The 23,535-nt window shown below is 48.5% G+C and overlaps 8 protein-coding genes across 8 annotated transcripts; 5 read left to right on the forward strand and 3 right to left on the reverse strand.

The window, feature by feature from the left end:
- Positions 1-670: 670 nt before the first annotated feature.
- pab1 (polyadenylate-binding protein) lies at positions 671-3,112 on the forward strand (the record flags this gene model as incomplete). The annotated part of the gene is made up of 3 exons (XM_032044996.1): positions 671-2,185; positions 2,248-2,885; positions 2,953-3,112. The coding sequence occupies 3 exons, from the start codon at positions 671-673 to the stop codon at positions 3,110-3,112; spliced, it is 2,313 nt and encodes a 770-aa protein (XP_031899044.1).
- A 1,172-nt stretch (positions 3,113-4,284) lies between these two features.
- BDW43DRAFT_312204 (pyridoxal phosphate-dependent transferase) lies at positions 4,285-5,247 on the reverse strand (the record flags this gene model as incomplete). The annotated part of the gene is made up of 3 exons (XM_032047326.1): positions 4,285-4,333; positions 4,386-4,906; positions 4,984-5,247. 3 exons carry the CDS (start codon positions 5,245-5,247, stop codon positions 4,285-4,287), a joined length of 834 nt encoding a protein of 277 aa, XP_031899045.1.
- A 291-nt stretch (positions 5,248-5,538) lies between these two features.
- BDW43DRAFT_301098 (transcription factor) lies at positions 5,539-9,426 on the reverse strand (the record flags this gene model as incomplete). The annotated part of the gene is made up of 4 exons (XM_032044997.1): positions 5,539-6,082; positions 6,154-7,772; positions 8,288-9,111; positions 9,177-9,426. 4 exons carry the CDS (start codon positions 9,424-9,426, stop codon positions 5,539-5,541), a joined length of 3,237 nt encoding a protein of 1,078 aa, XP_031899046.1.
- A 1,366-nt stretch (positions 9,427-10,792) lies between these two features.
- On the forward strand, positions 10,793-13,273 carry BDW43DRAFT_320185 (putative aspartate aminotransferase; the record flags this gene model as incomplete). The annotated part of the gene is made up of 6 exons (XM_032049041.1): positions 10,793-10,904; positions 11,828-12,099; positions 12,167-12,618; positions 12,905-12,957; positions 13,005-13,094; positions 13,149-13,273. 6 exons carry the CDS (start codon positions 10,793-10,795, stop codon positions 13,271-13,273), a joined length of 1,104 nt encoding a protein of 367 aa, XP_031899047.1.
- A 416-nt stretch (positions 13,274-13,689) lies between these two features.
- Positions 13,690-15,368, forward strand: BDW43DRAFT_279656 (amidohydrolase family protein). Its single transcript, XM_032042336.1, has one exon. The coding sequence runs from the start codon at positions 13,740-13,742 to the stop codon at positions 15,111-15,113; it is 1,374 nt and encodes a 457-aa protein (XP_031899048.1). The 5' UTR covers positions 13,690-13,739; the 3' UTR covers positions 15,114-15,368.
- An 888-nt stretch (positions 15,369-16,256) lies between these two features.
- BDW43DRAFT_320187 (uncharacterized protein) lies at positions 16,257-21,022 on the forward strand (the record flags this gene model as incomplete). The annotated part of the gene is made up of 11 exons (XM_032049042.1): positions 16,257-16,654; positions 16,690-17,013; positions 18,029-18,579; positions 18,613-18,641; positions 18,756-18,827; positions 18,867-19,271; positions 19,307-19,382; positions 19,413-19,447; positions 19,484-19,900; positions 19,931-20,004; positions 20,689-21,022. The coding sequence occupies 11 exons, from the start codon at positions 16,257-16,259 to the stop codon at positions 20,774-20,776; spliced, it is 2,469 nt and encodes an 822-aa protein (XP_031899049.1). The 3' UTR covers positions 20,777-21,022.
- Positions 20,712-21,995, forward strand: BDW43DRAFT_110639 (Zn(II)2Cys6 transcription factor domain-containing protein). Its single transcript, XM_032037912.1, has 4 exons — positions 20,712-20,883; positions 20,944-20,957; positions 21,020-21,082; positions 21,138-21,995. The coding sequence occupies exons 1-4, from the start codon at positions 20,806-20,808 to the stop codon at positions 21,835-21,837; spliced, it is 855 nt and encodes a 284-aa protein (XP_031899050.1). The 5' UTR covers positions 20,712-20,805; the 3' UTR covers positions 21,838-21,995.
- Positions 21,996-23,281, reverse strand: BDW43DRAFT_110640 (FG-GAP repeat domain-containing protein). The gene has a single exon (XM_032037913.1). It carries the CDS (start codon positions 23,077-23,079, stop codon positions 22,153-22,155), a length of 927 nt encoding a protein of 308 aa, XP_031899051.1. The 5' UTR covers positions 23,080-23,281; the 3' UTR covers positions 21,996-22,152.
- Positions 23,282-23,535: the final 254 nt, after the last annotated feature.

Below are 23,535 nucleotides of genomic sequence, written 5' to 3' on the forward strand. Positions count from 1 at the left end.
TCTCTTCCTCCCAAAAAAAAACCCTTTCTGCTGCCTCAACCAGCAATCCTTTTTTTCTTCTTATCCCTTTTCTACATCCTTCCCCCTTTTCTTTCGAAAATTGTCGAAGAAAAAATTTTCAAAAAAATCTGAAAAATCCAGAAAAAAGACATCGCCTAGTTTCCATACTTGAGGCGACTATTTTCCCACTTCTTCCGGACTGTGCGGTGTGTGGAACTTTTTCCTTTTGCCGCCTTTTCCTCATCCCTCGTGATCGCGTTTTTCGCATCGCTATTCCTCTTCATCTTCAACCTACTCCTACGAATCCTGTGTGGATTGTTGACTTAGGTCGTACGTCTATCGCGCCGGTTCTAAACCTCCCTTGGATTTCTTTGCCTTCCCCCAGCTAGTTCTGCCTATAGTGTGATCATCACCCAGGACAGGAGTATCCTATCTCTCTTTCTTGCAACGCTCACCGTCTGTGGCTTCTTCCTCCCAAGATCTACGTTTACGATTGGACTGGTCATTGTGACTAGGATACCTTCAATCATAGATGTGAGGAGGGGCACACTTGGCTCCTACCTTCCCACTCGTCATCCATCCCACTTTCGATAAGGGTTGTCTCAAATAAATACTGACTTCACCCTTGCTCCTGCAGTTTACGATCAATAGAAAAGAAAAAACCATCAAAATGTCTGCCGAAGTGTCCACCACCCCCACTGTCGACAGCAATGTCAACGGCACCCCCGAGACCAGCAACACTCCTGCTGCTCCTGCTCCCGAGGTCACTGCTGTTGAGAACGCCACTGCTCCCAACGCCTCCCAACCCCACTCTGCCTCTCTTTATGTTGGTGAACTCGACCCCTCCGTGACTGAGGCTATGCTCTATGAGCTTTTCTCCTCCATCGGCCAGGTTGCCTCGATCCGTGTTTGCCGTGACGCTGTTACCAGACGTTCTCTGGGATATGCCTACGTCAACTACAATAACACCGCCGATGGTGAGCGCGCTCTTGAGGACCTGAACTACACCCTGATCAAGGGCAAGCCCTGCCGTATCATGTGGTCCCAGCGGGACCCCGCTCTGCGCAAGACTGGCCAGGGCAATGTGTTCATCAAGAACCTGGATAGCGCCATTGACAACAAGGCTCTTCACGATACCTTTGCTGCCTTCGGCAACATTCTCAGCTGCAAGGTCGCTCAGGATGAGTTCGGCAACTCCAAGGGATACGGCTTCGTTCACTACGAGACTGCCGAGGCTGCTAACAACGCCATCAAGCACGTCAACGGCATGCTGCTGAATGACAAAAAGGTCTTTGTTGGCCACCACATCTCTAAGAAGGACCGTCAGAGCAAGTTCGAGGAGATGAAGGCTAACTTCACCAACGTCTACATCAAGAACGTTGAGTCGGAAGTCACTGAGGAGGAGTTCCGTCAGCTCTTCGAAAAGTTCGGTGATATTACCTCAGCCACTCTCAGCCGTGACCAGGAGGGCAAGAGCCGCGGTTTCGGTTTCGTCAACTTCGCTACCCACGACAGCGCGCAGGCCGCCGTCGAGGAGATGAATGACAAGGAAATTCGTGGCCAGAAGCTTTATGTCGGCCGTGCTCAGAAGAAACACGAGCGTGAGGAGGAGCTGCGCAAACAGTACGAGGCTGCCCGTTTGGAGAAGGCCTCCAAGTACCAGGGTGTCAACCTCTACGTAAAGAACCTCACCGATGATGTTGATGATGAAAAGCTGCGGGAACTCTTCGGTCCATATGGCACTATCACCTCCGCCAAGGTCATGCGCGACACTGCCAACGTTGAGCGTACTGACACCCCAGAGTCCGACAAGGAGAAGGACAATAAGGAAGCCGACAAGGAGAATGTGAAGGAGACCTCGGAGGGCGAGAAGGTCGAAGAGAAGCCCGCTGAGTCCGGTGATGAGAAGAAGGACGAGGGGGAGGAGGAGGAGGACAAGGAGTCCAAGGGTGACAAGAAGCCTTTCGGAAAGAGCAAGGGCTTTGGCTTCGTCTGCTTCAGCAGCCCCGACGAAGCCTCCAAGGCTGTGACCGAGATGAACCAGAGAATGGTCAACGGCAAGCCCCTCTATGTTGCCCTTGCTCAGCGTAAGGATGTCCGCAGAAGCCAGCTGGAGGCCAGCATCCAGGCTCGCAACACCATCAGACAGCAGCAGGCCGCCGCTGCCGCTGGTATGCCCCAGCCTGTAGGTTACCCCTTACCCTATATCTATTACTTTTTACGTTGTCATTCTAATCCGTTCGCAAGTACATGCAGCCCGCTGTTTTCTATGGACCTGGTCAGCAGGGCTTCATCCCCGGCCAGCGTGGCGGCATTGCCTTCCCTCCTCAGCCCGGTATGGTGATGGCCGGTATCCCAGGTGGACGCCCCGGTCAGTACCCCGGTCCTTTCCCTGGTCAACAAGGTGGACGTGGCATGGGCCCCAACCAGCAGCTTCCTCCCAACTTCCAAGGCATCCCTATGGGCGCCATGCAAGGCCCTGGTGGCATTCCTAATGGCATGGGTTACCCCCAGGGTATGGGTCAGGTGCAGTTCGGACGCGGTGGTGGTGGCCGTGGCCAGGTTCCCGGAATTCCCAACATGGGCCAGGGTATGCGCGGTCCTGGTTACGGACAAGGCCGCGGTGGTGTGCCCGTTCAGCAAGGTCAAATTCGTCCCGGTCAGGGTGGCCGTGGACAGAACGCCGCTCAGCCCCCTGCTGGACGTCCTGAGGAGGCTGTTGGTGGCGGTCTCACCGCTCAGGCTCTCTCTGCCGTTCCTCCTCCTCAGCAGAAGCAGATGCTAGGCGAAGCCCTCTACCCCAAGATCCAGGCCCAGCAGCCTGAATTGGCAGGCAAGATCACTGGTATGCTTCTGGAGATGGAGAACACAGAGCTGCTAAGCTTGTAAGTGCCTCATTGGAATAGAAAGTCTTGATAATTTGAAACGATTCACTAATACTTGGGACTTTAGGCTTGAGGATGAGGAGGCCCTGCGCGCCAAGGTTGACGAGGCCCTGAGCGTCTATGATGAGTACATGAAGAACAAGGGAGGCGAGAGCGAGGTTACCCCAGAGGCTGCTAAGCCCAAGGAGGCTGCCAAGGAGACCTCTACCGAAGAGAACAAGTCTTAAATTATGTGTCTCAATGCGTGATATCCTCGGTGGATTCGGACGGAGTTTTTGATGAACTGGGTCTCCCGGCACGGAAGTTTTGATTCACTTTTTATCTTATTTTTTTTTTTTTTTGATGACCTACCCTTCCCCCCCCTTCTCCGAATTTACGATACTCTTCTCTTATTTCCTCTTACCATTTTCATTATTTCCTATTCCCCCCACTGGTCCTGATATCCCTCGGTTTCCAAAAGTTCTTTGTTTAGCAGTGTCACCTGCCGTATCCAGTGAGCGACACAGGTTGTCGGATCCCGATGCTTATGCTCACTTCCCTGTGTGCGTGTGTCGATAGTTGTGTTGTGGTGACGCTATACAGCCGGATCCTCGCATAACGACATGAGAGAAGCCAAGGAGAACACAACACATGTTGGGATCGGAGAAAAAGTTGTTCGGATGCCATGACTTTACAATTTTTCATGTCACGAGAGGGAGGAAGTTGTGATGTCTTTGCTCTTCCTGACCCCCAACCTTACCTACCTCGTCCTGCTTTCTGCCACGAGTGTAATATAGACTTATAACTTCCTCACGGGATATGCCCTTTATTTCTTTTTTCGTAACCTTAGGAATTGCTCATTCTGCTCGGTGTAAAAGCCATAGCACAGTCGTACATTATATATACACAACCCCCAACCCGCTACAGCTGTGGTGTTTCACTTTGTCTCTGTCTAACCAAAAATTTTATTTGGACTGATATTGACATCTGAAGGGGAGTGGACGTATTGATGTTGATATTTCTTAGCCATCTTCTCTGGAAAGTTTTCAACTCATGAGGTCCCAGCCCGCGAAACAAGATATACTGAAGGGTAGAGTAGTCAAACCACTAGAAAACAAAGATTCAAGGAAAACGGAGTATTGTTTAAATTACCAAAGATTAATTATAAGGGCTTGAAGTGATCAGCGCAACTTCTATGAACTTGCATCGACGCAGTCTGCCACCCGCAATAGCGTATCTAATTGTCTATCTATCCACTAACACCGTAGGCACTGTCATGTATTTACGCTTAGCCCAGGACTGCCCTGAACAAGTTGCAGAGTGTCGCTAACGCACTGTCTGAAATTGATAGTTCAAAACGAGACGTCCTAGCTGCAGATCTCGAAGTTTGGGGTTGAATCTGAGAGCATCTGGATAAAACTCATGCTTTAGGCCGGACGCCTCGAGGATAAGCCAGACAATATTCGCCTCTGTGGTATTGTAAGCTTTCCCCCAAGCTATTCCCAGAGGTCTGAGGCGTACTTAGCCTTCTCCTGGCCTGCTTGCAAGTTTCCAACAAAGAAAACATCGTCCACGGCTACTCTTGCGGATGCAGCGATGATCTTAGTTGCTCGAATTCCACCCCCGAGAGATTTGCGACCCCACTCGGCCCGCTCGATATAGACGGAGCTCCCGGTTACAATGCCGCCAAGAGGTGCTCCGACCCCTTTGGTGAAGCATAGTTGGATGCTGTCAAAACAGTCCCCAATCGCATGCAGCGTGATAGCTCCCCTGGCGACTGCTTCCCAGAGAGGAGCGCCATCCAAGTGCGCATGGATTGATGGGGATCGGCCGCGCGCCCATGGAGCAATGGCGCGAATGTCCGAGAGAGGTATGGTCCCGTTGAGGGTGTTTTCCAGGCTGATGATTCTGATAGGGACCTCATATATCGACTCCCCCAGTGTACTCTCCCGCTTGACGTCGTCCAATGTAATATGGTAGCCATTAGAGGGAATGGCCTGTCTGGTGGTAATGCCGGTAAGATACGACGCGCTGCCCCATTCCTATCTATGGAAGTGACCGCGTAAGTCGGTAAGGATCGAGTAAGGTGGGGTGCCGAGAGTTGCTTGGAGAGAGCCACCGGATTTTCCAAGGTGCCCGAGGCCACAAGAAGAGAGGCTTCGCGGCCTACCAAGCTGGCCATATAGTCCTCTAACATTGGCAGTGTAGGCTTTGTGTAACTATCTGAGCGGAAATCGTTGGATAGATCATTGCTATGTGACCATGCTAGATCGGGAGAAGAGATTGCTGCTCGTTGAGCATCTGGGATCCTGTGTTGGTGTTGGATGGTTTTAGCTTCGCGGCTGTTGGAAGCTGCGGGTTGAGGCTTCGAGCCGGTAGTCATTGCTAAGCTTGATGAACTCTAGATATACTGCTGGCCTTAGGAGTCTTGATCATGAGTGACTATGGTAGGATGGGATGGGGTAAAGATGAGATATGCTTGTAAGGCGAGAGGGAATTTATAAGCGACCATCGCGCAATAGGCGGGGGACTTTTGTATAGGTCAAAGGATTCGTGGCTTGGTCCTTGACAACACAATTAGACCAATAGATAAAGAACCCGTAGGATTGCCTCAACATTCAGCCTTATTGGGGGTCCTGGTAAAGTTGGTATCTTTATTCATATATACAAACTTTCAAAAACTCGGGTACTGTTGCCCGAACATATCAAACAAATTATCGAAGTTCGCTCCCTGAAGTAAATCGACCATATTCAATTCAAAATCCATCGCATTATGCGCACCTCCGTCGGGAAAAAAAAGTCGATCTTCCGCACTTTCCACAGTATCAGGAGACAACAACAACCGATTCCCAGAAGTATTACTTTGTAACATTTCGGACGGGTTATTCAAAGCTTGTATATCGTACGCATACGATACATTCGTTGCATTCAAATTCCGAGTACCATCATTGTCATCACTATCGTTATCCGTGGTTTCGAGACCTGGGGATCCGAGTCGAGAATTCCTCATGGTGGGATGGGAGTTTAACCGCCGTTTCTTTCTGGTGTCGGGATCGTCTTCTGGTCTGATTCTTCCGGAGATTGGTTCGGAAGGTCGATGTGCTGTGCTTGCGTGCTGGATGTTTCGGGATAAGAGTGCTAGTGCTCGGTGGCAATTTTTGGCTGTTTCCCATTGCGTGGACATGATATGGAGGAACTCGAGGCATTCAGTAATTTCTCTGTTTCGGTATTTGTTAGTTTGCTATTGTGGGCTATTGTGGGCGAGGAAGATCGAAAGGGAAGGACGTACTGCAATCCCTTTGGTAAGACATATTGTCGAAGTTGACAGGCAAAGGCAATGACGAGGCCGGACATCCAGGAAGCGGAAAGAAATCCGGGCCAGAATAATGCTTGCTTGGAATTTACCTGTGCCTTGAGTGCGGTTAGGATTTCTCGGGCGGCCCCGATGCAGGTTTGGAGGCCCGAGCAGAATTCGGGCGTTGAGGGACTTAGGGATAGGGAAGGTCGGTTGATAAGGAGGATAAGGTGTTGGTAAAGGACGGTGAAAAATGGCCCGAAGTTGAAAGGTTTATCTGTCGGGGCGCCTTGGTCGATGGTGAGATTTAGGGTTTGGAGATCGATTGAGAGACCGTTCCACCATTTGTGGACATCGGTGATGAGGAAGAGGACGGAGCTGCGACGGATGGAGCGTACGAGGATGGATTTATGAAAGAGTTCTAGTGCGCGGCCGGTGAGTTTGCCGGATTCAACGTAGCTTGCAAAAGCGATCTCTCGTTTGTTCTGGAGCGGCTCGGAGTCGCTCGACGTATTGCCATGAGAGTCAGCTTCAGCTGGTTGCTCAATGGGCAGTTGTATGGCATCAGCGCTGCTTTCTGGTGCAGATAATGCCCTCTCGCTGGGAAAGTTGAAAGAACACAGGCCCATTCTGAGCCCTTGGGCACTAAATGATCCAGGGAAATGGATCTCGTCGCCCCCCGGAGGACAGACATCGATATCAGAATCCTGAATGCCGAGAGGTAGACCAAGAGCCTGGCTCAAGTATCGGTCAATGGCATATGCACACCAAAAAACCCTCTTGCGCAACTGCCGGTCATGTGAGGAAAGCTCTCTATACCGAAACGGACAGCGATGAAGGCCGGCATGCATCATTGATCGTAGCATGCAACCGCCCACAGTCGAGGCCGTTCGAAGCGACATTTTGGTCACCAAATACAACTGAGAAGCTAGCAGCGCTTGCAGAGAAGAGAGATCGTTTCTGAATGAAAGAGAACTGAGTAATGAATGCATTTTGCTAGATGACTCAATTTGGGACTCTGGCGGAAGACATAAGTCGGGCCTCAAATGGCTGGCTAGATTAAACACACACTGGAAGATCACCGTCCAGCATGTATTTCGGTGATCTGGCGACAATTGAATGGACTGACTCTTGCGGTGACCCGAATAGAGTAGTTCCATTGCTTGCAGGAAGGTTGGCCCATGCAGAAAGGGAAACAAAGGATGCCAAACTCTGAAGTATACCATCATGAGCTCTCTCGCAATGTCCAATGGCGGTGCTTGACCTAGTATAGCTGCCATTGCTGGATCATATTCCCATTGGCAAAACGGTTGCTCACCTGCCGGCATCGGCGATGCTTTGGCGGAGGACGGGGCAGAGCGCTTATCATGATGCGAGCCATCACTGCCCACGAGGGTGTCCTCTGGCTGCGGAAACTCCTGTCCTGAGGCTGCACCCAAAGGGTTCAGATTCTGTGAGAAGGCCTGTCGGACAGTATTTATAAAGTAAACGCCGCTCGAACTTCCGACAAATTGGCTCTCTTCATTAGATTGCGCCGTCAGGGAACCAATTTCTGACGGACCAGACGTGTGATCCGAGGACTCCATCCTGGCATGGACATGATGCTTGCTGGGCTCTGAACGATGGGGACCAGAACTACGGAGCCGTCCTGAGATACGATGTGAGAATATGTCCAGAAATGGTGGGAATCGTATTCATGACTCGATAGTTTTTATGAACATAACTTTTATATTAGTAAGCATGCGTATTGTAGTGCACAATTATATACCATACCAACAATGCGGATAAATATAGCCCATTCTTCAATAGTAGCCAGGCCATACAGAGTCATGTATTATGATTAGAACTATTATCGAAAGCAGAAGGCTTGACGTGGGTAGTGAAGAACTCATATATCTGTGTCGAAGACTCCTGAATGATATGAGTTGCTCAGACGGGCTTTACAACAATAATATGGCAGGTTCTAATAATGTGTTACTCTGACCTTGGTTACATTGCTCTTTTTTTCTTTTATGATTTTGAGCCCAGAAAAATGAGAGATAGCTTTTAAGTAAACGTCTTTTGACAATCTCTTCAAGCTACTTCTCTGGAATAGAATAGAAACAAGACCTAATAGACACCACTATACCAAGCGTTCAATCTCCTTATTCACAGCATCTACAACCCCCTGGGTCTTCGCGGTTCCTCCAAGATCCGGAGTCAAAATCCCTGCGGCGCATACTTTCTCCACACAATCCATGAGCTTCTTCGACGCCTCCTTTTCACCTAACCAGGACAGCATCTCCGCGGCGGACCAGAAAGTAGCCACAGGGTTGGCCACCCCCTTTCCAGTGATGTCAAACGCACTGCCATGCACCGGTTCAAAGATGGAGGGACTCTTCCGGGTTGGATCCAGGTTACTGGAGGGAGCCACACCAATGGACCCAGCCAGCGCAGCCGCCAGATCGGACAGGATATCCATGTGCAGATTAGTTCCCACGATTGTGTCAATAGACTGAGGCTTCGCCACCATGCGGACGGTCATTGCGTCAACCAGCATCTTGTCCCAGGTAACATCGGGGAAATCCTTTGCGACTTCTGCCGCAACCTGGTCCCAAAGCACCATACCATTCCGCATGGAGTTACTCTTCGTCACTACCGTCAGTTGCTTACGGGGCCTGGATCGAGCGATTTCAAACGCGAAGCGCATAATTCTTTCGATACCCACCCGGGTGAACATAGCCACCTCCGTCGCAGCCTCCCACGGCTGGCCGACATGACTGCGTCCGCCCTGACCGGAATACTCCCCTTCGGAGTTTTCGCGCACAAGCATCCAATCGATTCCCTCGGTGGCGGTTTTGAGAGGGCATTGGGTGCCGGGGAATGTGCGCACAGGACGGACATTGGCATATAACTGTAGCGGTCCACGAATCGCTAGCAAGAGACCCCAGAGAGAAATGTGGTCCGGAACATCTGTCTCACGTATCAGTATAAATGTAGGCCCGAGAGTAACATATTGGCTTGTTTTAGCAACTCACCTGGGGCACCGACGGCACCGAACAGTCCTGCATCGAATTTGCGTAGCGTGTCCAAGCAATCTTCTGACACATATCGGCCGTGTTCCTTGTAGTATGCAGTTCCCCAGGGAATGTGGGCGAATTCGATGTCAAATGTTCCAAGGGTCTTGGCGAGCTTTTCTACCACCTGTATGGTGGCTTGAACGACTTCGATCCCTATTCCGTCGCCCGGGATGGACGCGATGCGGTAGCTGGGCTTTTGAGAGACCATTTCGAATGATGTACGGTTTGGAGAGATTAGGTCTGAATTGCCAAATCAAAGGCCCTGCAACTACTATAAATAATGATGTAGTATTCTTTGAGTCAATGACGTGAAGGCAAACCAAATATACTTCTTCCGGCTATATTCTGGCTGAACATTCAACCGACAAAAGAATGGTAGACGAGCCCCAACACTAAAATCTGACTGGATACTGAAAATAAGTTGCAATCGTGTCGTACGATCTTCACTTTTTTTTTTTTTTTACGTAGAGCATTAAGTAGCGCAAGATGAGCGGTTTCTGTTTTGACGTGGTCCGTCCTGCTGCCTATGAATACCCTAATATGCAGAGTGGTTACATTGTACACTTCTGTGCATTGCTCCACTACATACGAAGAGACGTCTTGCGGTGTGCATACCAAACATGCGTTCTGATGAGCAAGTAATAGTTTACTAGACTTTAGCCATGAGTGTCGAGCCAATTGTATTCTTTTAGTACTACTTCGTATATTGAGTGGATGATACTAAGCTTTGTTCCATGCCTGTGTTACTCACGGAACTTCGCCGCAGACAATATTCCCTTCTGTCCATAGGTGGTATGTACGATCTGAATCTGGAATTAGAAACTCCATCTGCTCCTATTGAAACTGTACACTCTGTAACAGTTGCATACCATATTGCCCGGGATTGGAGGGGGCTATAAGCCATGTTTGTCTTTGAAAGCCTGTAAGCTACCTTCAGTGGTACAGATTATGTGTTTGACATACTGCTGGATTTCAGTATCAAAAGTCACTGTTTGTCAAATCGTGCAACTTTCAAGGCTTAGGCATAAGCCTCTGTTTGGGTCGGGGAGCTTGGTGTCGCTACAGCTACTCGATGTAGCTGAAATCTCCAGTGTTCCTGTACTTTGCTGTTTCCATTCGCTCTTAGGACAGTGCCCAGGGGGCTTGTGGATATGCACTAGACGGGTCAATAGGAAACAGTGATTTTTACGCGAGGTACAACAATGGGAGGCTCAAAGTAATGATGCGCTTTTTTTTATTGGAGAACGGCGAAGCATAAAGTGTACAATAGTACTTTTAGTCCGGGAACCCAGCACAAAGACAGGCAGCAGGAGCAACCCGAAGCGCATGGTAACATGGATACAGGCCTGCACAAACGTCCTTTGAGCATGATTCAGGAGCAAAGCCTCAGAATCTGCAACTCAAGAATATTTTGAGCGATCAATTTGACGAGTCTGGCCTCTTAACAAACACCCACATCCAGGCAATATAAATATGGCCCACAAGAACCCCCTAGGACAGTCTCTGAGCAAGAAATTCCCAACATCTTTAGTCTTAAAATCCAAAGTTACTGACCGAGAAGCCCAACCGCCACCATGAGAGTGATTCTCCCCTTCCTTGCCGTACTCGCAGGCCTCCCGGCTGCCCTGGCCGCTGGGAGATGCAGAGAGGGTCTCAACTATTGTGGATCTACCTTGATCTCGCAGGGTATGCTCACAAAATCTGTCCTGGCGTGCTGCTCGTAAACCTAACTGATATCATCTAGGATGGAGCCAACGTGAATTGCTTGACATTGCAGATGGTGATAACAACGTTGAGAAAGCCTTCTTTTACTGCGAAAGAGATGGTGTGATTGAATACTCTGAACCTTGCACGGTTTGCCAGCGAGCTCCGGAAGGGCAATCTGATGCCTGTGTACGTGGTCCTGTATGATAACCTGCCTGTGAATGACGGGAACTGACAGCATCTTAGGACCGGGACCAGGACCAGGGCCAAGATGACGGCCAGGACGAGGACAAGAAGAAGAACAAAAAGGACTAGTGACGTGCTGAGCTGCAAGATTGAATCAAGATGTGCGGGATTTGAGTCGTGTTTCCGTAACTTCGAGGGTCGTTAGGAGTGAATAATAGCTGCTTGATTCTCAGAAAAAGAGAGCCCTCAATGTGGTTTGCAGTCCTAAGTAGATCTCATCGGTGATCCCTGTTGAACTAAACCCCAAGCCTTTCGAATACAGGGCTGTATCCTACTGGTAAATGTATTGCTTAGCTCAGTCATAATCTTGTGTCGGCAAGGCTTGCTTGCGACGACGAAAGTCCTCTCGGACGTCTCAAATTTAGAATAATAATGATCGCGGTCAGTTCTGATGAATAGAATAAAACAAGTAATTGGCCGAGACCTAAAACGCGGGTCTTTCTCCGATGTAATATCAATTTCCCCCTTCGGCTGCGGAGTCGACAACTTGGGCGCCAACGCCGAGTTGATCGTTTACCAGCGGTTATAAAGGCTTGAACGATAGAAATTTAGTCTTTCTTTCCTGGTGATTGTCTGTTTAAGAAGAGCAAGAAAGAGAAAATGAACGCCCAGACCCTCACAAAAGAAACATCTGTTTCTGTCGCGTCATTTTTTTGAAGTCGCGCCATATGTCCCACCAGATGCCACTTTTGCTCTTACTGCTCAGTACAACGCCGATGCCTTTTCTCAAAAAGTAAATCTTGGTCAGGGAACTTATCGTGTTGAGAATGGACAGCCATGGGTCTTGCCTTCTGTACAAAAGGCGCGCGAGAGTCTCCTTTCCCAAGGATTATACCACGAATACCTGCCAATCCTTGGCCTCCGAGACTTCCGCAATGAAGCGACAAAACTGGCCCTAGGTTCAGAGATATACACTAAGCAGGAGTCTAAGGTGTGTGTGATGCGCCACTGTAGAGTTCGCTGAGCCATCATAGTGCCACATACTGACTACCAAATAGCTTGCCATCTGCCAGAGTCTCTCGGGAACTGGTGCCCTACACCTAGCAGGACTACTTCTCAGAAGCTGTTGCAGGCTGCTGCCTAAAGTGTACATTCCTTCTCCGACCTGGTCGAATCATGGTCAAATCTTCTCGTCACTCGGTTTTCAATGCGAGTCCTTCAAGTATTATGATGAAGAGAAAAGAGAGCTCGATATAGAATCGTACTACTCTAAGCTGAGAATAGCAGAGCCAAGTTCTGTTGTCATTCTTCACGCTTGTGCTCATAACCCGACTAGTTGTGACCCAAGCAAAGAGCAATGGAAACACATTGGTTCGATAATGAAAGAAAGGAAATTATTCCCACTCTTCGATGCAGCAGCCTATCTGGGTTTCAACTCGGGGAGTGTTGACAATGATGCGTTTGCCATGCGCTATTTCGTAGATGAACTAGAAATGGAAGCTGGAGTCTAGTTTTCATTTGCAAAGAACATGGGACCCTATGGTAAGAGAACCTGGCATTCGCTAGGGACGTCCGGGCTTTATGGTTGCTAACATCGTGCATGTAGGTGAGCGTGTGGGCTGTCTCCCCTTCGCAACTGGCACTGAAAATGCTGCATTTAACACTTAATCGATACTGGAAATGCTACAACGCTCCGAAGTGTCAAACCCTCCGGCTTATGGAGCGAAAATAGCAAGCACTATTTTGGGCGATGACTCTTTGAAAAAGATGTAGTATGCGGATCTGATAACCATGAGTGGCCGTATACGGTCTATGAGACGAGCGTTGTATGACGGCCTGGTTCAACTTGGTGAGTTCCATAGGCGTCACTAAGACCTATTCTAAGTCAGTGTGCAGGTGCTCCTGGCACTTGGGACCATTTGATTCGCCAATCTGGAATGTTTGGATTCCTAGGACCCTCTCCCACCGTCGTCCAAAAGCTTAAGGGTAGGTCGAGCTGGGATACTTCTTCATGCCATGACCCTAACCATTCATCCATAGATGAGTATCATATTTACATGGCGGGCAATTCTCGGATTCCCATCGCTGGGCTCAACCCATCGAATGTTGAATATGTGGCTCGCTCCATCGCTGAATGTTTGAATGAATCACAGTGTCCGTTTTAGGTGCGAAGTGCGACCGGCAGGCCAGGCTCACATAATAAATGATCATTTCAAATAAGAAACATTCCTTGAGCATGAAAAGCATAAGTTCACTCAGAAATAATCTTGTAGTGAAATATCTAGGAGTCACTTAGAAGGACGAGCATCGGGAGACACAGATACCCAATAGACACTCTTTCTCAACCACCCTGGCACCTGGAGTGGTACTGTGTGAAGTTACTCCCAAGATAATGGTGTATTTGCTGCTAACTTCCATTTTGTGTGATCGGATGAAGGTACCTCGTATTAAAAGTCCGGCTCACATCCAAACTCCTATCGGAGTAGGGCTGAATGTGCCTGAAGGTCACATGAATCCTAATCACGCTTCCCCTCTTTGGCTGCTGGATAAAACCCCTTATGTTATTAGCGATACCTATTCTTTCATGCCTACCGATCCGGCGTGCTCGCACTCCATCATTATCATTTTATCATGACTAGTCCGAAGCTCATCCCCAAGCCATGGGTACCGCGCGATCAAAGCCCTGACATTACCCTCGTCAACATCAATGTTGTCGATGCAATGGCCGGCCGTGTGATCCCAAATTGTAGTGTTTGCATACAAAACGGGATTATTACGCGCATTATGCCGGCTTCTTCATTATCCAGAAGCTCTGAGGCACCGTTCTCCACCGCACCTAGGACGAAGGCCAAGTTTATTAATATGCGAAACCAATATCTGTGCCCTGGATTGATTGACTGTCACGTCCATCTAACTGCCACCCCCGGTGGCACCTCACTCAAGGACATATTCGCTGCCAGTCCTAATACTATTGCATATCGCACCGCTTACGTCGCCCGGGAGATGCTTCTTCGAGGCTTCACAACGGTACGGGATACGGGTGGCGCAGATGCAGCATTGAGAGACGCTATCGCCGAAGGTCTGTTATCAGGACCGCGCCTCTTCATCGCGGGCAAGGCCCTCTCACAAACAGGGGGTCATGGAGACTTTCGAGCCACGTATCAGGGTGAGGAGCATAAATGTTGTGGCGGACACTCACCTTCGCTGGCTCGCGTCTGTAACGGTGTCCCCGCATGTTTAGAGGCTGTTCGCGATGAGCTCCGCCAAGGAGCCAATTTCATCAAGATCATGTGTGGAGGAGGAGTTGCAACACCATCTGATGCCCTGGATATGCTCCAATTCACTGCGGAAGAGATTCGAGCGATCACTACCACCGCCGAATACTCCAAGACCTATGTCACCGCCCATGCCTATACTACGCAGGCCATCCGCCATGCGGTTGCCAATGGGGTCCGGGGTATTGAACATGGCAATTTCATTGACCCTGAGACTGCCAGGTACTGTAAGGAAAAGGGAGTGGTCTTAACGCCTACATTAATCACTTATCAAGGAATGACAGAGGCCCCGTTTGATAGCTTCCTTGACGAGTTTAGTCAAGCGAAGAATCGCGAGGTTCTGGCTAGTGGCCTAAAAGCTTTGGAAATCCTACGTGATGCTGGTGTAACGATGTGTTATGGATCTGACCTTCTGGCGGGCCTTCATCCGTTACAGAACCGCGAGTTTAGCCTTCGATCCGCCGTTCTTAGCCCGCTAGAGATTCTTCAGTCTGCGACCGTCAATGCTGCCAAGTTACTTGGTATGAAAGGGAGGCTGGGCTGTATTCAGGAGGGGGCGATTGCGGATTGCTTGATTCTCAACGCTAATCCTCTCGAAGATATTACGGTCTTGGATCATGTTGAAAAGACTTTAGTAGCCATTATCAAAGACGGGCGGGTTGTTGCTAGCAAGTTGGGGGAATTGCCTGTGGATCCTCTTTATGATGCCCATAGGATCAAGTCCATCTGATGAACATAAAGTCGGTACCCTAATTTTGACTATAGCTACTTCATTTACGGGCTGCTTGCAGCAAACTATATTGTATGAGCTACAAAGAAAGCCAGGAGATTGCTCTTCTATTAGGCTTCATCCTCCGAAACACTAGTTTTCTGGGTTTCCTTCCATCAGCCTTTCTTTCTTTCAAATAAGCCCCCAGCTTAAAGCCTGGCCATTACTTAGCTTACCAGGAGTTGACAATCATCTCAAACCTGGTGTGTATTTATGTTGTAACCTCCTAGTTATATATCATGGCTAGGGCTCACTGCTCAGAACTTCGGGAGAAGAGGCAAACCCTGACTACTCAAGATCTGACCTTCAAACCGTCGCTAGTCTTATTATCGCATCCTCCTCCTCAGATAGTATTCGGTATTACTAGGATGGTGTTGCCTTCCTCGGGAATGTAGATAAAAGGGCTGGGCTCAACTAAGGAATCGCCCGGAAGTGATTGGAGTAGCGCTGTCATGGGATATCAAGATAGCTGCACCTACCCTGTTAGCGAAGGGAGGTTCCAGGAGAAAGCAAGTTGACGCATTGCTCGGCCTACATTCACGTTTGCGTAATAAGGAATGAACTCCGACGAGGACATGAAGAACCGGTATAAGTTTGTGGGAACAACGAACATCCACGAAGGATAATTTGTGGCAGTGAGTGATATTAGGTATCACTCGCAGAACTCCGCGAAGCATGGAACAAAAGCGCTTCCACAAAGAGCTGGTTGAAAGGTACATAAATATGTAAGCCTCTTCGACCGTTCTCACCATTAGCTTCCAATAAAATACAGGATTCCCGATCACCTACAGCTTTTGATGTGAAGAGCTCAGTACTACCCATAGCGACACCCTATCCCTTTATCGCAAACTGTCAGTAGAAACCAACTGTTTGCCCCTTGTCCAGCGAATCCTATAAACATCAACCCATATCACATTGCAACCGAAGAGTGACAAGTTTAACATTGCCATCCTTTGCTCCATCGATTGAGCTAATGCTATGTTGGCGTTGTTTGGTGAAACTTAATAATGACTTCTATGGAAGAGCTGGTGGTTCGAACATCTATACATTGGGAAGGATCGGTTCTTGAAACGTTGCCCTGTGCTGTACAAACGGTGGAACAGCATGTGCAGCCACTACAGCTTGCCTTCTGAACCTGAGCTTCGCCGAAGCTGCCCTGTGTTGGTGGTCGGACACAGCAGAGGAGCCCCGTCCCCTCAGTCGAAGGACACCAAGATCTTTCTAGGCGACGTCATTAGCGGCGAATCTTTACTCGACCCCAACATGGACTGGAAGTGTCTGGGTCATGCTAAGGATGTATTAGAAAAGCCAAAGTTGGATATCCCACCCTTCCTTAAAAGCTTGAAGGAAACCCGGCAGGAACTCCGTGGCCATGCTGGATATCTCAAGGACGTGCAGAAGTCTGACGAGCGATGGACCCATCGAGGCAGTACGCATGATGTACTCTTTGAGCCTTTTTACCCCATTAGCTATCATCAGAGAACTATCCCTGCCGAGTGTTTGTGTGTTGAAAAGGGCCCTGCTTTGTCTGCAACAGGACGTTAACGATGTATCGTGACATCCTAGGATGTGAGGTGGAGCACATTATTCGTCGCCAGCCTAACACAAGTACACCTGAAGCCTCGGTTCACTTCGGAACCTTTGCATCTATCAATAGTGAGTTGCTGTCTGGAGAGCATCGCTATAGGCTAGCAGAGCAAGGTATCATTGGTTTCGAATTAGGGTCAACAGGGGTGTGTGGGAGATACTGCCATGCATTTCTGTGGAAAGGCCTAGGTAACTATGCAGACGGCCACAAGCATGAGAAGGGGCAGCAATATGCCGCCACATCTGCTACATCTGCCGCAAAAAGCGCCGGGTGGTATCGTCTTGAGAAGGCCAGCTAGGGATGGATGGAAAAGATGATTTAAATTGTGTTGATCTAGTTTGCTTAGGTTGAAATTCGGGTGTTTAAGGGTCCCACCTTGATTGTAGTCCATATACACGTATATTTTCTTGGTTATCACGTTTGATGCAAGACACAATCAGCTGCCGAAATAAACATGCATATTCAACAGCTTCTATACGAAACACGCGGGTAAAATAGATCAAGCTCACATAGGGATGTAGAATTATCGGGTAAGAAACATAGGCGACTGTCAGCATTGCTTTTGAGGGAAAAGCTACCCGACCAGTCTACCCATACTAAACACAAAAAGTACGATTAGCTAACTGACTAATTGACCGTGTTCTAGATACCCTATCCTCCAAAGGAGTCAACTTGGTCTTGACTACTGAGAATGATGACAGGGGAAAGGAACCCGGGGTACGACAGGGCCACACAATGCCCAAAATTGGTACTAGGCTTGTGTAAGGATACTATGTCGCCCATGATAGAAGTCCACCTTAGCTTTCTAGACAACCGTATCACCGTAATGGTCCCAACATTGGACACATTGGTGTCAAATGCTTGGCTTCAACCTGAAAAGGTACCTCACTAGTAGATAGAGTAGGACGTACAGTACTTTGACAACCAACTATGGCTAGAGAAGACAGCATTCCTAGAATAGCATCTCAAGTGACGGGTGCATGCATGTGTGGGTTGGACATGATTCACATGAACATATAAGGACAGTGCCCCCTCACATAAGAGACCACATATTCCAGTGAATACGAAACGGACGCCTTCTCTGTTATATCACTACCTGATTGCCTGTAAAATTATGATTGCCGTTCTAGTATCAGACGTCCAATCTATATGGATCTCGAATGGCAAGCCGCAGCAGCTGGCGCGTCAGGCGCGAAAGCTTTCTTGTGGTATTGGAGTTCTAACCCCGGAGAAGGTCAGTGGATGATTCTCAGTCCAGGCTTCTAGGGTATGCTAATTATAACCGAAGTATAGATTTAAAGCCTAAGGACTCTCACAGGATGGTTCCTTTTGACAGAAATCCACAATTTGTTGGGCGTCAAGATGAAATCGCGGAATTGGAAAAATCGGTCTTTGAAACGGAGGGCCCAAGAAAGATTGCTATTAGCGGATTGGGAGGAGTTGGAAAGACACATATAGCATTGGAGCTGATTTATCGTGTTCGGAAAGGGGACTCTGGGTACTCAATTTTCTGGATCCCTTGCACCAGCCCTGAGAACATTGAGCAGTCCTATCTGAGCATCACCCAAGTGCTTGGGATGCAAGATGTCGAACCAGCGGAAGCAAAAGAACAAGTCAAGACATACCTTGGCCATAAGAGTGATCTAAAGTGGCTTCTTATCTTTGATAATGCAGATGATATGGATATGTGGATCGACGGGGGCAATGGCGCCCCAGCACTTAAAGATTTTTTGCCTCGGACTGAGCAAGGCCGAATCATTTTCACCACTTGCAATAAAAAGCTAGCTGTGAAGCTGGCCCCCTGTCAGATATTGGTCTCCGAGGTGGATGAGGAGACTGGTATGAAAATGCTAGAAAAGTCATTGTCTCTAGAAGGTTTGTCGGAAGAACGCGATACAGCTGTCGATCTTCTGACCCAGCTGGCTTTCCTCCCCTTAGCAATTATGCAAGCGGCAGCATTTATCAAAGGAGAATAATGTCAGCCTCTGTGATTATTAACACTCCTACGGGGTCAGGAGCCGGAGGTGGTGGAGCTTCTCAGAGAAGAGTTTGAGATAGAAGGACGCTATAAGGATATCCCAAACCCGGTAGCGACTACCTGGCTAATCTCATTCTAACCGATCTAGCGGCATGATCCATTAGCTGCTGAATATCTGTCATTCATGGCTTGTGTGAACCCACGAAACATTCCACAGTCCATTCTACCACCAGTAAAATCCAAGATCAAACTTATAAAGGCTCTGGTGCTCCTTAGCGCCTATTCTTTCATATCAGATCCGGCGAAGGGAAACCCATTGAATCTTCATCGGCTTGTACATCTTGCGACTCGCAATTGGATGAGGCAGAATCAACGGTTCGCCGATTTTATTGGCAAAACCGCAGAGAGATTGAATGAAGCTTTCCCAGATAATGACCATAGCAATCGGAAAGTGTGGCGGGCATATCTACCCCATGCACTATCTTTGTCGGAGGAAAAGGAGTTCAAATACCAACATGATTGCTATGTGGATCTGATTGAGAACATGGGAGCTGTTTGATTAGTGATGGAAGATATAATGAAGCAGAGCCAGTATTCTGTGACGCCAAGGAGATACAGCAAAGAAGACAAGGGAAAACGCATCCTTCCACTCTAACCATCATGGGTAAACTAGCCTCAGTTTACATCCGGCAAGGGCGATTCAAGCAAGCGGAAACCCTCGAAACACAGGTATTAGAATCCAGTAGACAGACTCTAGGCCCTGAGCATCACGATACTCTCACCACCATGGCTGACCTAGCAATGATAAATTATGAGCAAGGGCACTACAAACAAGCCGAAACGCTCATGGTGCAGGTATTGGGAGCTATGAAGATAGTACTGGGTCCTGAGCACCGTGATACTCTGGCTAGTATGGCTTATCTTGGTCACATCTATCATAGTCAAGGAAGGTTAAACCAAGCAGAAGAGCTCTACGTGCAAGTCCTAGAGAGCCAGAAAAGAGTGATGGGCCCCGAACATCCCTTGACTGTGAGTTGTATAGACAACCTCGCATCGGTTTATCAAAGTCAAGGGCGATTAAGGCAAGCTGAAAAACTCTATGTCCAGGTCATAGAGGAAAAGGAGAAGATACTGGGTGCTGAACATCCCTCCACTTTGTCTAGTATGAGCAACCTGTCCTCAGTTTTCAAGAAATATGGGGGGGCAAAACAGTTGAAGAAAGCAGAAGAGTTGGAAAAACAGACAATCGAGATACGGAAGCAAACGCTGGGTCCAGAGCACCCTAGGTCTCTGACCAGTATGAGCAACCTAGCATTGACATACTGGCAGCAAGCAAAATTGCAACAAGCGGAAAAGCTCGGGAAACACATAATCGAGGTCAGAAAGAAAACACTAGGATCAGAGCATCCCTCTACTTGACCAGTATACATAACCTGGCATTGACATACTCTAGTCAAGCAAAATGGAGGCAGGCGGAAGAGCTGAGGGTGGAGGTGCTGGAATTCCAGAAGAAATTAGGCCCGGAACATATCAACACCATAACCAGCGTGGTGAATCTTGCGTATATTTGGAGAGGTACAGGCAGACATACTGATTCCATCGACTTGATGGGGAAGTGCATCCATCTTCGTAAAAAAACATCTGGGTCTCAAGCACCCTGATACAGTGCAAGCGAGGGATGCACTCCTGCAATGGGAAGAGGAAGTAGGCAACTTCACCGAGTCTTCCGGCCATGACTCGTCCGCAGAAGACTCAACAGAAGATTCTGCCAGCCGGCGCCTTGGGTAGCCGAACAGTGCTAGAACTAGAAGCTAGGTCTGACTGATAATTCATGTAATAGAATGAAGTTAGATCTTACATGAGAATATAAGAAGTTGGTATAGTAGTCAATCCAATACGACTTGATAGCCGTGATGATTTACATCGGCTGAACCTTCAACCGTGGATACCACCGCTCCCTTTTTCGGAAGTATCCGGCAGAATGATCTCCCTTCTCGAGTCAAGACTGTCAAGTCCACCCTCTCCTTCTCTCACTCACTCTGTATTATCAACCCGTAATTAAATAGACAGAAAAAGATCAAGGTGAAATGGCGCCCTCGACCAAAGTCGCAAAAGCGTCGCGCATTACTATCGCTTGCAACGCCTGTCGTTCCCGGAAGCAAAAGGTAGTACAGAAACCTCATTCACGCCTTTCTACGACATCCCAGAGTTAACGTATCTTACAGTGTAGCGGCAAAAAGTGAGACACAATTCTTAACCACAACTAACATGGGATTGCACTTTAGCTAACCAATGGTTAAGACCAGTGTGTACACAATGCCTCCAGCACAATCGGATATGCGACTGGCCCGAACAACTTAAACGGTTCGTCTGAAGCTCAACCTTTGTGTCATGGCGCAAATGTCTCATGTTGCTTTAGTGGTCCCGCAAAGGGCTACATAGAATCCTTAGAGCATCGTCTACATGAGACAGAAAATGTGTTGCTTCAAGTGCTGTCCCGGATTTCAGACACCCATCTGTCCGCCAGTATAGCTCAAAATAAACAACATAGATCCAGAAGCAGGACTGGGGACTTATTGTACTCCCCATTCCCCCGATTGGGGAAACAAGGCACAGAGTACTGGAAAAAATTCCCTCTCAATAACGCTCATGATATCCGGGAATGGCAATATGATTGCTTAAGTTACAGGGGATCTGACCCACTCAATCAGAGTCTCGGCCCATCAACGCCTAGCATTTCTGATAACGTCAGTCCCCAATCACCAGGAACGGAGCTTACCGCGGGAACGATGCTTGGATCTCATGATCAACACGAGACGCCCAAGTACTTACCTTCGGACATATCTCTCACTGGCATGCATACAAACCGGCGAGGGAATAGTGTATCATTATCTCCGAAGTCTACAAGTCCATTGACTCGCAACGTCAGAATAAGAGTCAGAGAACAACCATTAGAAAGGACAGTTCGGTCAATCCAAAGTGTTACCGAACCTGGAGTGACAGGCTATACGACGCAGGTTCAACCAGATACCCCAGAGGGACCCAGTAGCATACCTCAGGAACCCAATTTCTGGAGTGGGGCGCCTCCTATCAACTTCCAGCAACAGTTTCTCTGGTAACGGAGAAACTGGGCGTACGATTTCTGCACCAAAACTGAGTAAGAACGTTCGTCAAGTCTACACTATAGCTGATCGAATCCGTCATCTATTAGACTTGATACAAATGGTCCATTCACATGCATAATAATTAGATCTATGGGCCGTACATTCAGGTTGGTTATTTGACTATCTCTCTATCAGCGAGACGATGAGAGTGAGCACAATTCCAATAACGATAGCTACCACATTGGCTGGCACCCTCAGCCGGTTATAAACTCTGTGGGGTATTGTGAAACACCCATGCTAAGTTCAATAAATTTCGTCGACAGCTACAGACTATGACCTTCCTGAAGCCACATGAACCTCGACGCTTCCAGTTCCGGTGTTCTGGGTCTTGATATACACTAAATCAAGGACACCATCGTGGTTGAAGTCACTCAACCCCCAGAACCCATTATTCTCGGTGTTGAAGGTTGTACCGACTTCTTGAACGCGAGCGTTATAAGTCGACGAGCCAGACGCGACGTGCACCTCGACCTTTCCTGTTCCCGTATTTTGGGTTTTGATGTAAGCCAGGTCTAGTTTCCCATCGCGGTCGAAGTCGACCATCTGCCAGGCGCCGTTATTTTCTGGATAGAATGTCGTTCCAACCTCCTGGATCCGGGTTTGAAACTTGGATGCCCCTGAGGCCACGTGCACCTCGACTTTCCCGGTTCCTGTGTTGCGGGTCTTGATGTAAATCAGATCAAGCTTTCCATCATGATCAAAGTCTGCCATTTGCCAGACTCCGTTATCTTCCGGGTAGAAGGTCGTTCCAGTTTCCAAGATACGTGTTTGATAGTTCGACGATGCGGACGCAATATGCACCTCCACCCTACCGGTTCCGGTATTTCTGGTTTTGATATAGACCAAGTCAGGCCTGCCGTCCCCGTCTGCATCGATCAACTGCCAAGTCCCATTGTCTTCGGAGATAAATGTCGTTCCGACTTCCAGAGTGCGGGTCCTGAACCCGGAGGAGCCGGACGCGATATGGACTTCTACTCTGCCAGTCTCGGTGTTGGTAGTTTTGATATAGGCCAAGTCTTCAGTGGGACTGCTAGGAACCATCTGCCAGGGGCCATATGGATCCGGAGCGCTGAAGGTAGTGCCGGTCTCAAGAATTCGAGTCTGATAAGGGGCTGTGAGGACTGGAGTTGCCAGAATAGCAAGAGAGAAAAGAAGATGAAGGAAAGAAAAAAGGTTGGTCTGTTTGAAGGTCGCCATTTCCAATTTCTCTGCAAATGCTGCGAATTGTAGTTGTCAATTGAAAGCCACACCCACCTATTTATATGCCACCCACGGTGCTTTGTCACAGTCGTATGACTGCCGTTCGATGGACCATATTTCCCCGAGTCCGAAGAAATCCTCCTTGCAGAAACGCCACAGGACGTCTAGATTTCCTTCTGCAGCTCGTATCTGCATGTCTCTTCACTGTACATGAACCGGTTCATTGTTAGCTTCGGAAGAACAAAGTAAGCATGACAATAAGCATAATGTCTTCCGCCATGCGATTGGATACAATTAAATGCTCGCTGAGCGATGGTAGTATTCTGCCCCATGTTCAAAGAATAGGAAGCGAATCGCTTCATATTGCCAGTCTAAACACTTCAGGCTAAAAGGCTTACCCCAACGTCGTATTGCAGACGCCCCTATGGACTATTGATGTACTACAAGGATCTT

The sequence above is a fragment of the Aspergillus alliaceus genome, assembly GCF_009176365.1.
Source record: "Aspergillus alliaceus strain CBS 536.65 unplaced genomic scaffold BDW43scaffold_29, whole genome shotgun sequence".
In the NCBI taxonomy this organism is placed as follows: Eukaryota; Fungi; Ascomycota; class Eurotiomycetes; order Eurotiales; family Aspergillaceae; genus Aspergillus; species Aspergillus alliaceus.

What these genes read in the sequence shown, in the direction of transcription:
- BDW43DRAFT_279656 (XM_032042336.1), top strand. Translation starts at nt 13,740, where the DNA reads ATGACTAGTCCGAAGCTCATCCCCAAGCCATGGGTACCGCGCGATCAA.
- BDW43DRAFT_110639 (XM_032037912.1), top strand. Translation starts at nt 20,806, where the DNA reads ATGGCGCCCTCGACCAAAGTCGCAAAAGCGTCGCGCATTACTATCGCT. An exon ending in TGGCCCGAACAACTTAAACG is followed by an intron (nt 21,083 to 21,137) that starts GTTCGTCTGAAG and finishes ATGTTGCTTTAG; the next exon opens with TGGTCCCGCAAAGGGCTACA.
- BDW43DRAFT_110640 (XM_032037913.1), bottom strand. Translation starts at nt 23,079, where the DNA reads ATGGCGACCTTCAAACAGACCAACCTTTTTTCTTTCCTTCATCTTCTT.